The sequence below is a fragment of the Cyrtonyx montezumae genome, unplaced genomic scaffold (assembly GCF_038088225.1).
Source record: "Cyrtonyx montezumae isolate F1298 unplaced genomic scaffold, pur_monq_1.0 scaffold_9, whole genome shotgun sequence".
Classification (NCBI taxonomy): domain Eukaryota; kingdom Metazoa; phylum Chordata; class Aves; order Galliformes; family Odontophoridae; genus Cyrtonyx; species Cyrtonyx montezumae.
In genome coordinates this window covers 6,862,544-6,875,787 of record NW_027072100.1, presented here as the reverse complement: position 1 = coordinate 6,875,787, position 13,244 = coordinate 6,862,544, and the positions used below count along the sequence as shown (strand labels likewise).

The following is a 13,244-nucleotide window of genomic DNA, read 5'->3' as shown; positions in this document are numbered from 1 at the left end:
CTGATCAGTTATGGCACATGCATCAATGAAAGCTGGATATCTGAACAAGAGAATGGTCTCACATCTATTAAATCACAATGTTTAAGCTTGAAAGTAGCTGTCCTTTTCCCTTCACCCACTACACTGACTTATGTGCTTGGTCTTCCAGGACCCCTTTAGGATATAGAGGATATAGAGACAGGTATGAAAGCATTACAAATAAGTGACAAAGATTGAAGTATCTCTGTCAAAATAAAGCTATTATAAAGTTACTGCAAAAAATGCTGAGTCTAGAAGTCAGTAAAACAGGTTTTCTTACATGTATTTACATATGATAAACTCTTATTTAGTCTGTGGTCTAGCCACCACCAGGTACCAAAGGAAATAAATTCCTCCTTCAAGTTACAGTACTCTGTGTACATATGGCTAACAATAGGTAATGTCTTTTACAGATGGAGCAGAAGACAAGATCGCTTACAATGTACAGTCTCCAGAAAACTCATTCTTTCACAAAAACTATTTCAGCTACTGTGAATAAAAACACCTTATTTATGAATGGATTTTAACAGATTTAGAGCATCTCCTACTTAATTACTTATTGCATGTCTTTCCCTTTTGGGTTTCACTCCAGCAGAAAATCTGGTAATAAGAATCCAAGTATCATAGTTCCAAATAAGATATCAGCTCATTCCATTGAAGAAAGTAAAAAATTATATGCTTTTGTGTTTTACAAGTTTCTTTCTATTCATTTTCTTTAATATCTCTTCAGGGCACATATCACCGAGATAAATGCACATCCTGTAGAACAAAATTATTAACATATATTAAGCATGTTAAAGGTTATTTAAATTAGATGTTGATATTATTCATCAGTTACTTTAGCAACCTGTGATGTATTTGACAAAAATAGTCAGGGAATTGTACAGCATTTAATTATTATCCAGCAGTAACAAAATCCTGTTCTACCTGCTGCATCCCTTAAGTCACTGAAGACAAAAAAAGAAAGCATGTCCATAATATTCATCATACCATATCATGGCAAGATTCTACATCCTTTCCAATTCCATGGCTGATCAGTGGAGGCTGAGAGGAACAGTTTATAAGAGACACAAACTCATTCTTGTTATTTTTTGGAAAGTCTTTATATTCAACCTAAAGAAAAGAGAATCATTTAGTTCTTTTCAGTTACATATGTATAGGAAATAATACATTGTGACTGCTAAAGATTATTTTCCCACATGTGGAGCCAAACCCTACTTTTAATCATTATCTGTTAGCCAGCAGAACCATTTACTTCTGAATTTGTAATAATAATTTTGAGTAATCACAAGAACTCTGCAAGCCTTCTGAATTACAATTGCTATATAGTGATTATTTCTATGATCTTTATTCTACTCAGTGGTACCTGAATGCTTTTCCTATTACACTTTTTAATTGATGGAGCTCTTATTACTAAGAATAGTATCAGTAAAATATCAGCATAGGAAATTAAATGCGATTCGAATGAAAGGGACTAAACCTAAGTAAATGTAGAGTTTATGGCAGCGTTAATGAATCAATTTTTCACAAAGACTGATTTAAAATCACTAGTTCACATTATGTCCCCACATCATGGCAGTTTTCAGGAAACACTACTTTCATTTTTGTTCTTCACACCAGCACCGAATTGAGCCTGGGGATGTAGTGTATAATGCATATCAAACAACTAAGTTAAAAAAAAGCTGTAAGATTCAGTATATTTTGTAGGTAAAGTGTTTACATGAACATCAGTCACCAGCAGAGCTATAATGCTTTAAAACAAGTTATATCAGTTTCAGTAAGTTTGGAAGAATTCTTGAAAACCGAACGTTTACCTGGATTCCTTGAACGTTGGAAAGGTAGTCCAGCTGTTCAGAGGGCCTGGTAAGTGGTCCGTGGGGCACGTGGCCCGATGAGTTGTTATTTTTTAATATGGTCTCAGCAGTAGGAGAAGTACCACCATACAATAGCTCTCTGGCAATCATTGCTGTTACAGTAGCCTTGGCAGGATTTGGGGCTGCCCTATTGAATTCTTTGGTGTGGTGTCCTTGACTGGCCCCTACAGCTTGTGCAACCTCAGGGACCATGGGAAGAATTCCAGCGGGAAGCTGCTGATGACTGAGATAAGGCATCCTAAACTCGTCGTCTTTATTACCTGAGGAGAAGAAAGGTACCACCAATACAGAGCTTGCTTATTGCAACTCTTCTCCAAACCTACGCTAATCCCAGGTGACAGAAACCACATCACTTTTCCCAGAGAATCTGCTCCCATCCTCACTTGGACTCTACCAGAGAAAACTTTCTCCCAAGTCAAAGAGACTGATCTCTCCTCTCCCTGCCTGTTCCTCACACAGACATTGTCCCAGCACTTCTGCTTATCACAGCATATTAAATGACACTTATGAAGGGACTGAGAAACGCACCAGGGCCGTGCTTCTATCAGTAAGGTTACTTACTAGTTGAAGTCTCTTCAGAGCCCGGCTCAAAGAAAGTTACTTTTCTCCCATCACCTGGTTTCTTCACTGGTGTCTTAAAAATAAAGAACTGAGGTCAAACAATAACCCTTTAAAAACTTTTTTTCCCCGCAAGTGCTAAAGTTTTCAAAACGTAGGCTGACTTGTCAAAATTTCACTCAAGAAATATTATTTAAATGTCTCTCATATACCCATAAAGAAAAGACAAGTTCAGTGACTCTTACTGAATAAAGCAATCTACAGGCTATTGAAGTGCTAGTAGGAGCACGGATATTGAAAACTAGATGCCATAATCAGCCAGCTAAAATAACATTCATGTTGCTGGTAACAACATGCACTGGATGTGAGTGAACACATACATGAAAAAGAGAAAGCAAGACTTGCTATTTTAACTTCACATCTGCTGAGTCACAGACAAGAATGCAAGGCTCTTTCCATGCTCGGAGACTCACCAGAGAATAAAAAACTATGACAAACTTGTGACTGAAATTACTGATAAAGCTACCACGAATTCCAATATGCGCTGTACCCTAAATGTTTGTCAGTTTCTAAGACCAAATGGATCAGATACTGAACCATTCTGTGGAAAATACATTACTGAACCTTCTGATGAGGTTTCGATTTGCTTGCAAAGTTGAATCCTTGATGTAACCAAAATGCAGTTATTTAGAGCACTCACCTCAACAGAATGGTTTCCTGACCAGAGCAGAAGGCACGAGTTTACTGTAACTTTAATGTCTTGCAAATCATTTAAATGTTAACTGTGGTCAGTATTCAAAGAATATTACCTTCTCTTCTGTCTTTAATGCTGGTTTTGGAGGCTGAGGTTGAGGAATTTTGAAACCTAAAATTTCCAACATATTTTCAGCTGCATTGCGTTTAGCAACCTTTTTGTTTGTGCCCATTCCTTCAGCTGTGTGCACACCAACTTTCACCTGGACAGAAGAGGAAGAAAGAGAAAGTAAAATCTTAAGCTTGGGATTGAACCTTAGGATTCACTCGCTGTTCACCTGCATCTTCAACACAGCACAAGTCACGAGATAGCTCAAACTATTATTCTAAGCAACAATTAATCTGTTGTTTATTATCTTCAATCACTGCCCTCCAGCCACAAAATAGCAAACAGGAATAGCATAATCAGTGGTATTTCATTATCACAAGTTGGCACCAGCCTAAACGCTCAAAACTGACATCACAGTGGAGACAGTTTTTTCAAGCTGAAGTTACCTGTTTAGCAATTTTTCCTAAAGTACTAGAAAGAAACTGATTTTTCTGCTTTTTCCAAGATACGAGAGGGCTGGAAGACATAATTATTAGAGTCTAGCAGATAGTCAATAAAGTAACATGCTATTGGAATTTGCAATGAAGAATACAGAAAACACTGTACTCCAAGGCAATACAAGAAATCTTGGGAAGGAAGAATTGAAGAATTATCTCATTCATGTTTAATGAATCCTATGTTATAAAAAAATAAAAAGCTTTAAATACAGTAGGAAGGTACAGGTAGACTTCTGCAGTCCCATGCTTTTTTCTTTTTTTTTTTTTTAAACACGATTCAGATAATGTTTCTTGAACCATTGTCTCCCATGTGTGGAATCTAATATTTCTGCAATAAATTCAATGCAAATTTGGCTGTAATCCTATCCATTTTGTATACCATCACCACACTCTAATTACAATAAGCCAACATCACAAGAAACACACCAAGCAACAGAATTTCTCAGGTCCACATACAAACCTGCATAACAAACTCCCTGCGTCTCGGAAGACCACGTTCTGTGATGAGCATGTACTCTGGTTCCTTCTCTTTCTTGGCCTGCTGTATCTGGGCAAGTCTGCTAATGGGATTCATGCCTTGACCATACTCTGGACTTGTCTGCAGCTACACAGAATAACATTCAGGAAATAAGCCCAAGTTTGTGAATATTTGATTCAAAAGAACAGAGCCACGTAACTCGTTATTTTCTGAATTAAAAAACAAAATTACTTAACGAAATACCATTGCAGCCACGGAGAAACACCCAGTTTATTTGGCTCTGCTGTCACAGGTTGACCATATAGAACCTACCACTGGAAATAGTTTCAGAGATTCTAATCATATGTTGGAAAGGACAGGCTTGCAGGAGAATCTGTACAAGCAAAAATCATGCAAAACCCCACACTAAGGCTTGAAAGTCATAACTTGTTTTTTAGGTATCGTTCATTCTTTTATATTGTTTCTCTTTCATCCTGAATTTATTACTAACTGTTGTAAAAATTTTGACAGAACCCCATTTGCTCCCAGTGGAAGCAAAATATTCTTTTGCAGCATCAGTACGATGACAAATGTTAAGCAACCTGAAAGCATTTATAATTGACTACGAAATGTCTCTCACCTGATGATTTACAGCAGTTAGACTGTCTCTTACCTTCACTATTGATTTTGTTTTCTTTTTGATTCGTGGCTTCATTTTCTCAACCGTAGGAAGGGGTGGCAATTTTTTCAGTTCTTCTAGGACTGCTATTGCAGCATTTTTCTTTGAGATCTTCTTGCTCTTTCCTTCACCTTCTCCTATGAATTCTCCAACTGACACCTTGGTTACAAAGCTCTTCATATGGGGAGGACCACTTTCCTTGGTCACCTGTTTCAGAGGGAAAAACTGAGTGAAAGCGTGATAAACACTTATTAAAAATGGTACAGCACATTGTTTGTAGCAAAATTCTCTCTAGCACTATGGATAAAGATCTTAAATTTTAACAAACTTCATGAAGCAACAATGTAAACCATCTTCTAATAACATAACCCCACCCAAATAAATGTGTTTTAGAAGACCAGATGCAGCAAGCCATAAACGTTATTTATATATTACAGTCATTAACCCATCTTATTTATTTACTCCTTCAAATGACTGTTCTATTTCATTGTCTACTTCCATGCAGATAACATCACCTCGTACATTACGTCACAGTAACAGAACATCACTGAGAAAGCCATTATTTGGGATCCAGCAATTTCCAGAATTACTGATTTCTGAGTTAAGCGTTTAAGTGCTAGCTGCCTACTACAGATTTAGATTTAAGTCCATTCCAAACAAATCGTACTTCAAAACATTGAGAGTCAAAAAATAAAAAGGAATTGAGAGCTTCCACCTACAACTGGCTTTTTGTGACAGTATATTTGTACTGGTGATGTTCATGCCAATCTCTAATAACTGGAAGATTCATATAAAATTTCATAATACAGTTTTAAAAAGCAATTTAGTTACACACAATTACATTTTCTTACTGTGATCATTCACATAATTGATTGAAATGTTATTCTGCCAGCTCAGGAAGGCAACACGATAAATTAATATTTTAGTGCAATTAAGATGCTCCTATCGAAGCTACTGATTTAAGATAACTAAATGATCAAAGATGGGCAAAGAGGCAGCAAGCAGCCAGGCCAAAGGGAAAGGAAAGTAAGATGCACATGAGGTCACCTCATGGCAAGAAAAGAAACCTATCTGTGAGATCCTGCAACTTGCGGGTAGTCCACATCAGTGCTCAGTTAAGAAAATACTTCCATAAATAAGCTCCTTCAGAGCAAGTTACACTCTTCTGCCTCGACTTTGTGCTTCAGTGCTCTAATCTTTAATGTGGGATTGTGTTCTGTTTTGTTTTTCACTATAATACTGATATAAATTAAAATTAAAAATAAAAAAAAATTGAAAAAAGATTGCACAGACAACCACAGCACAGCTGTTCACTCACGCTATGATTTTAGTGCATGATTTGGTGAACAGGTGGATTTCTTCCATCACTTAACCTTATCAACTCTGAGACAGTCAGAGTGACTGTCAAAAATGAACATGTATTCACAACTAACAAAGCGTGTTAAAAGTCAGTTGTTTGGCTTACCTAGAAAAGACTCTACTTAATGTGTAGCCTTAATTTTCTAATGAAAACAGGTCTAGAGCTTGTAAAATAAACATACCTCAAAATTCACAGGCAAGTTCCTTTTAAGTGCAATCTCAAAAACTTGGCTTATTTCAGATTTATTGAGATTTTCATCATCTGGTTCTTTTCCGTTAACCTAAAAGAAGCATACTCTATTTAAAATAAAGATCCTATTAAATTGAATTTGATTAATCCAACCAGTTTATTGAACTCTCAAATTTTGTAAGTAGCTTAACTTTTAGTGCCATTTTACATGAATGTGCAAAAATGCAGCACACATACTACAGAACTGAAATTTAGGAAGCTCCTTTAGGGTGTATGGGTAAAAGCTGGCATACCTCCTTATTTGCATGTGCTCGTGATGGGAAAAAACAAATAGAATATGGGCCAATAGATTTAAAATCTATCTACAGAAAAAGAAACTGAAGTGTTAAATGAACTGCTTTCCAAACGAAGTACCTCTATGAAATACAGTTTCCACATGCTGATTGGACATTTGTACCAAATGCACTAAGACAGTATCAGATAAGAGAAAGGCCAGAAAAAATGAAGATTCTGAGAATGGGACCAACGTGAATAAAGGATGACCCGTCAGACCCTGGCACAGACCTGCCATTCAGCGTGCCCTCTTGCAAGTTCTTCATCTGAGGAGCATACTATCAGAAACTTGCCTTAAATCAATACCATCCATCTCTGATACCTTACACCTTGCTAGAAGGACAGCAGTGCCAGGTGGAGCTTACCTACAGGCACTTCTGTGTATCCCCCGGTAAAATTTTGATTGTGATTCCAAAAATGTCTTCACTGAAGTTGGTATCAACATGAACTAAGAGGTATGGTAACAGCAACAGAGAAATTTTAAGGCTAAGTGTTCAGCAGTGATATAGGAAGGATTATGGTAAGGCAAATAGCAACAATTACACCAATTGTATTATGCTGCAATACTGGTTATGCAACCAGCTAACAAAAATGATTTAAATATTTTATTGAAGCAGCAGAAATATGCTAGAGAGCTCTTACTGATTAAATCTAGTTTTGATGGTAGCAAGCATCCTCAGTTATCTGTTACTAACAAGTCAGATCAGAACATAAAGGACATTTATGTTTGTTTCCCACCATTTAAAGCAGCCTCTTCCAATCTTTGAACAAAATACATATACTCCTTCCCAGCATCCCATCAGATTTTACACTGTTCCTATGGACCCACCTCACATTCCAGGTTTGAGTTGCACTGTTTCAGAAAAACACACACAGTCTAACATCTATCTATCTATCCATATATTTAAACAGTGATTACATCTAACATTTCTGGTCTTCCAATGCACAGAACAACCCTCAGGTCTGTGAAAACCAAGCCCACATGATGGCACCACTCCCACGGGAGCGAAGCACACAGCAGCACACAAGCAGTGTGCAAGCTGTACCTTCACTCCAAGAAGCACACACTACATCTCAGCAGGAGGCAGTGTGGGCAAAGTCCAGCAAAAGTAGGATTGACTACTGGAGCCAAAAATCCCAGTCACCATATTCTAAAATCCATTTCAAAAGCAAGTGGTAGGTTAAAAATGAATACCAATCATATTCCCAGAAGAAGTATTTGAACTCTTCCAGGCTTATTTTATTATGGACTGCCAGCACCGATAGGAATGACCTGTCACTGTCTTCACTATAAAAACATTTGCACAGTCACTTTAATTACAAATATCTTCCCCTTCCCTGTAATCTCAGATATATCCCAGATTGTGAAATTCCCACATTTTTCCTTGCCAAGATGACCAGGGCCTCTCTTCATTTGATCACTTTTCCATTTAAAATACTTTCAAAACAAAACAAATATATACTGTGAAATTATCTGCAAAATTACGTTTGTATATTTTTGACATACTTCAAGTCTGTTCAAATGGTTTAAAACAGGTATTTTTCAGTGTTTTTCTTTAAAAAGAGTAAATTAATATCAAAGCATTAACACACTATGGCTCTTGTGGCAATTATTTTGCATCCACTTTTGAGTTCTGAATCAGTTTGTTTTTTTAATAAATCAAAGATAATCACACCCCCACCTTCTTCCTCTTTCCCAGCAGCCTTGAGGCAGATAATCCACAAAGTCTGCTTTTAAAGCACTTTGCACACATGTATTCCTCTCCAAAGAATCTACGCCTCCAAATCAGAATGAGACCACAAACATCCATCTCACTTTTATCACATTATTAGATCCCTCTCTATCAATTTAAAGTCATGTAATGAAACAAAAAAATAGAGATTGAAAAAGCTCCTAGCAAACTGCAGAAGTAATATCCTCCTATAAGAGGGATTCCCCATTTTCTAGGTGTACTTCCTCAAAGACTGCTCATAAGCTAGTTATTAAAATTGCTGATGAGACCTACGTTGATTTCAACAGAGCTATCAGTATTTTCTTCCATGTTACAGCTGTAAAGAGCAGCTGATATTTAACAGATACATAGAAAAAAAAAACTTTAGTGTTTTTGGTTTTAGTGTTTTCAGGCAAACAGAATTTGCCTGAGCACTGTGCTGGAAAGCATTGCTTTCCAAGCTTTAAAACTGCTCCTGCCTCTGAATATGCAAATAACCCTGTTCTGCCTCCTTGTCAGTGCTCCTGAACTCCAGTCAGACTAATTTAGGTTGGAACGATCCTTTGGAGGTTTCCTACTATAGACTCCTGCTCAAAGCAGAGACAAAATTAGATCAGTTGCTCAGGCAGTGCTCTGTCCAGCTGACAGCAAATTTTATTAAAATCTTTCTCCTGCCACTAGCTTCCATATTTGTGCTCTAAGATGGTATGGAAAATGGTTATTCTTATGCCTAAAGTCTACTCGTTTTACTCAATGACTTATTCTTAAGTATCGAGCATTTTCCAGCTAAAACCAGAGGAGCTCGAGGTTGCACATTTTATATACAGACACACACTGGGATACATGAAAATAAGTATGCTTGAAAGGGTAATTACTGGCAACATCAAGTAGCAAGCAGGAATTATCAGGACTATGCTTGTAAAATTCTTACTTTGCCTTCACTGTATGCACATGTTGTAAGGGAATCTCGTAGGATCTTACACTGCTGCATTCTCCAGTGATCTTGCTTCAATGAACACTGTTCACTTAGAGTTAAATATTCTTTTTTTTCTCCTCATCTTGTCTAGTGCAAAAAAGCTGTTACAAAGATTGCAACTCCCTCAGATGTACCCAGAACTGCAACACTCCAGATCCACAAATATGAATGAACTTGTTACTGAAGTACCAAATTTAAGTTAACATCTGGTTTGAGTGCTTGTTATAAAACAGTACTGTGTTCAAAGGACTGCTCTCCTTAAGCACAGCTGTATTTCTTAATGTTCACTTTTTGTAGAAGTCAAGCTTAAATAAATGAAAACAAAAAGACAAATGCATGCTTCTTGTGAATGTGAACTTAAAGTGGCTTGCCCAGCATATGTATAGCGGAGTCAAGACAGAACACAGGGAACTTGCAACTGTTCTGTTCATAAAATAATTCTCTTCTTGTAACCCCTTGTATAGTTCACAATAGCAATTTCCTGGCTGTACCCTCAAAATAACCAAACAAAAAGAGGCACCCCCTAGGTTTACTTCCCTCATCTCTCAATTCACACCACTTACAATAAAAAGACAACCTATAGTAAAGAGTACACAATCGTGTGGAAGTACAGTGTTTGTTCTCAAGACGTTACTCAGCTTCAAACACAACTTCACAAATACTCTAAGTCACTTGCACGTAAGTTTCTCTAAAGCAGTGAACAGAAATGAATTCAGATTTTCTGCAGAGTTGGGCTCCTTGGGTCCAGTACTGTCCAAGGACAGTAGGCCATGTTTGAGGACAACGAGCAGAAAAAGCGATTATTATGCATCAGTGACACAGAATGACAGTGCTCAGAAATTTGAGGTCCTCCTGCACTGAAGGAAAATACCTCCCTCAGGCTTCATCTCCTCTGCTGAAGACCCCCAGCTCGTCCCTGACCACCTGCACTCTGATCTGCTCCATACTGCACTGCCTCCTAGGCCTCATCCTGAAACCATCACACCTGTTTTTCCCTCATTATCCAGGCAGCGGTCTCTCCCACAAACACATTTTTAACTCAATATCTCAATCTGAAACTCCCCAATTACATTCTTGCCAATTTCTCTCTTCTCCCTTTTTTTTTTCCTCTCCCTCCCCCAGCACACAGTCAGATTTTGTAACCAACATGCTCTGCTCCCCAGACTGAGAGCTATGGCTAGAGAAGTCAGTCAGCACATAAGGAGAGGTTGCACACAATCACCTCAGCTCCAGGAACTCATGTGCACACAATGAGACTTCCCACCCAAGCAGTTAAATAAATAAATAGAAAAACAAAATAAAAAGCAAGGATCTTGGAATGAGCAGTGCCAGGTAATCATAAAAATATGAAGGGATACAACTCTGCTTCTTATTATTTCTATCAAAAATGGTGGACAACTCTACCACTTCCATGAACCCTCTCTAAGTTCTATTGTTCTTACCATAATCACACAAATTTTGCCCAGGAAGGAAACCTGCCTCTGATCTCTGTGTTGCCTGTACTGGAATCTAACTGCCCTGCTTAGACTTTTTCTGAAGTTTGCATATTATCTGGAGCTATTAAGTCATTCGTTCCTATAGAAGCTTCTAGTGCTTATTATGTCTGACAGAGGGCTATAGCATTGCTGTGGAAAAATACTACAGCAAAAGAATTAATAAAACTTCATTTGGGATATTTCTAGTTTCATAGAAAATTAATACTATTTTAATCAAATTGTTCCTAGTGGCACAGGTACAGAATTAAATTTCATAACTATGATCTTCTTCTCAATTTGGAAACAAAAAATCTACAATAACTCAATCTTAACAATTTATGCTTAAAACACTTAGATTAATTCCCACCTCTGGTTTCTCAGGCAAGGGTTCATTCTGCAGTACTTTCAGTGCTTTAGCAGCTGCATCATGCTTAGCAGCTTGTCTTGTTCTTCCTTTCCCATGAAACTGTTGCCCCCCAATTGAAAGCTCAACTTGATAAAGTAAAGGCCCAACAGGAAATGGGTAAAAGTACCTATAAAGAGAGAAAGAAGTAAGTAGTTTGGCCTACAGAGCAAACAAACAGAAAAGATATATGTGGAAGAATCCCTTGGGTATCAGCAACCACTACTCAGCACGTAAGCATGACTATTAAAAAGCCAAATTGTAAGTCTAAAAGCTTTCAGGGAGACATAGTGGCTATTAATATTTCTTCTTTTACAGTATAAAAACATTTATAACAAACTAAATAGTGAAAGACAACATAACTGTGAGTTGACAAAGTTGTCAGTCCTGCAAGCTTTGAATTCTTCACTCCAATGCTCATAATCTTTAAACTGAATATCCAACTTAAATAGTTTAAAAAAAAAGCATAAAACTGTTTTTACATAGAAAGGAAATTCAAGAAGTATGAGGTATTGTATTCATGAAACTGGATATATCCAAGCGTCCCTCAAAACACTGCATCATCTGGTTCAGTTCCTTCTCCTTCCCATTCCCCCAAAACGAAGAACCATTATGACAACTGGCAGTTTTACATGGAGTGTATTTATCAAATCCTGTTTGTCTCAGAGTGTCTTTCAAGCTGAACTGGTGCTTAAGGGATACAGCATTTTTAGACAGTTTTAGATAGTTTTCAGAAGATTTCATCAGATGAAGAGAACAGAGTTCAAAATCAACAGACTGCAGACCCCCAAAATAAAACAATACATACCGTGGAGGATAAGTACCACCTCTCATTGTGTAGTTGTAAGTGGATCTCATCCCCGTATAAGGATCAATAGGTTTATACAAAGGTTTCTTTCCCAGCTTCATGCAAAGTGCATTCAGCTCCACTGTGGGGGTTACACTGTCTAAATAAAACAGAAATAAAGAGTTGTCCAACTGTCACTAGGGACTGCAGCAATACAAACTCATCCTGACTCCAGGCAGAGAAAAAGAAGACTAGATTTTGCCATTTCATATTCTGAACACGGAGAAAATACATGTGTGATGCATATTAAATTATAAGCCTAGAAAATTGTGGCAATTCTCTTATAAAAAATGTTTTTTTTCTGGTGAAGCTTTGTTAAGCTGCAGATTGATTTTTACATCATATCTAATATGCTGGGCAGAGCAGAAATTTCTCTTTATATCTTTTTTAATTAACAGACATGCTATACATATATACATACCTTCTGATTCTGTTGTTTATTGAGAATGATCAAGTATTTCTTCTCGTCCTCAACAACTAACAAAGGTTTTATGACTCTTCACTTTCAAATTGCAATTTGCCTTTTGATAAGGAAGGTATATGGCTGCTGATGGCTCTAAGCATTTTTCTCAATGCGGATTTCATGTGGATGAGTAACTGACTGACTACTCTCATCTGATAAACAGTCACAGAAACATAAAGGAGAGTTTTAAGGTAACTGCCAAAATAAAATGAAATTACGGAATAGATTCATAGAAAAAAAATAGGTAATTGCTAGTTCCTGGTATTTTTTCTGTTCACAACACCAAGTGTTTCTAAAGAAAGAATGTAGGCGAGATCAGAATACAGCTGGTATTAAAGTTCTACTCTTTGCTGAATGAAATAATGCTGTCCTTATAGAGCTTTCAACTCAAGTGAGAGAAACATGCGAAGTTATCACATGTGCAGTTGAATTGAAAAGGTTCTTCGTACTTACTTTCACATTTTAGATACATGCTTAAGGCAATCTTAGAAAATAAGAAGTTGCCTAAATGTTACACAAGTGTAGATGCTTTTCTATAACTCAACTTCTACTTCTCTTTAAAGAAACGCAAATGAAACACCTTCCAAAGTTCTGAATCAAC

The 13,244-nt window shown here is 37.1% G+C and overlaps 1 protein-coding gene across 11 annotated transcripts in view; it reads right to left on the bottom strand.

Annotated features, from left to right (window-relative positions):
- Positions 1-13,244, bottom strand: part of STAU1 (staufen double-stranded RNA binding protein 1) — a 28,561-nt gene that overhangs the window by 3,503 nt on the left and 11,814 nt on the right. For 5 of the 11 annotated variants that reach the window (XM_065754411.1, XM_065754413.1, XM_065754420.1 and 2 more), the window contains exons 6-14: positions 12,142-12,280; positions 11,298-11,463; positions 6,427-6,525; positions 4,880-5,110; positions 4,210-4,353; positions 3,260-3,406; positions 2,454-2,526; positions 1,833-2,152; positions 1,009-1,131 (exon numbers count right to left, since the gene is read on the bottom strand). In XM_065754411.1, coding sequence (XP_065610483.1) covers positions 1,009-1,131; positions 1,833-2,152; positions 2,454-2,526; positions 3,260-3,406; positions 4,210-4,353; positions 4,880-5,110; positions 6,427-6,525; positions 11,298-11,463; positions 12,142-12,280 — 1,442 coding nt within the window. The remainder of the gene's footprint in view (positions 1-1,008; positions 1,132-1,832; positions 2,153-2,453; positions 2,527-3,259; positions 3,407-4,209; positions 4,354-4,879; positions 5,111-6,426; positions 6,526-11,297; positions 11,464-12,141; positions 12,281-13,244) is intronic. The other 6 variants (XM_065754412.1, XM_065754414.1, XM_065754415.1 and 3 more) reach the window with 3 other exon arrangements.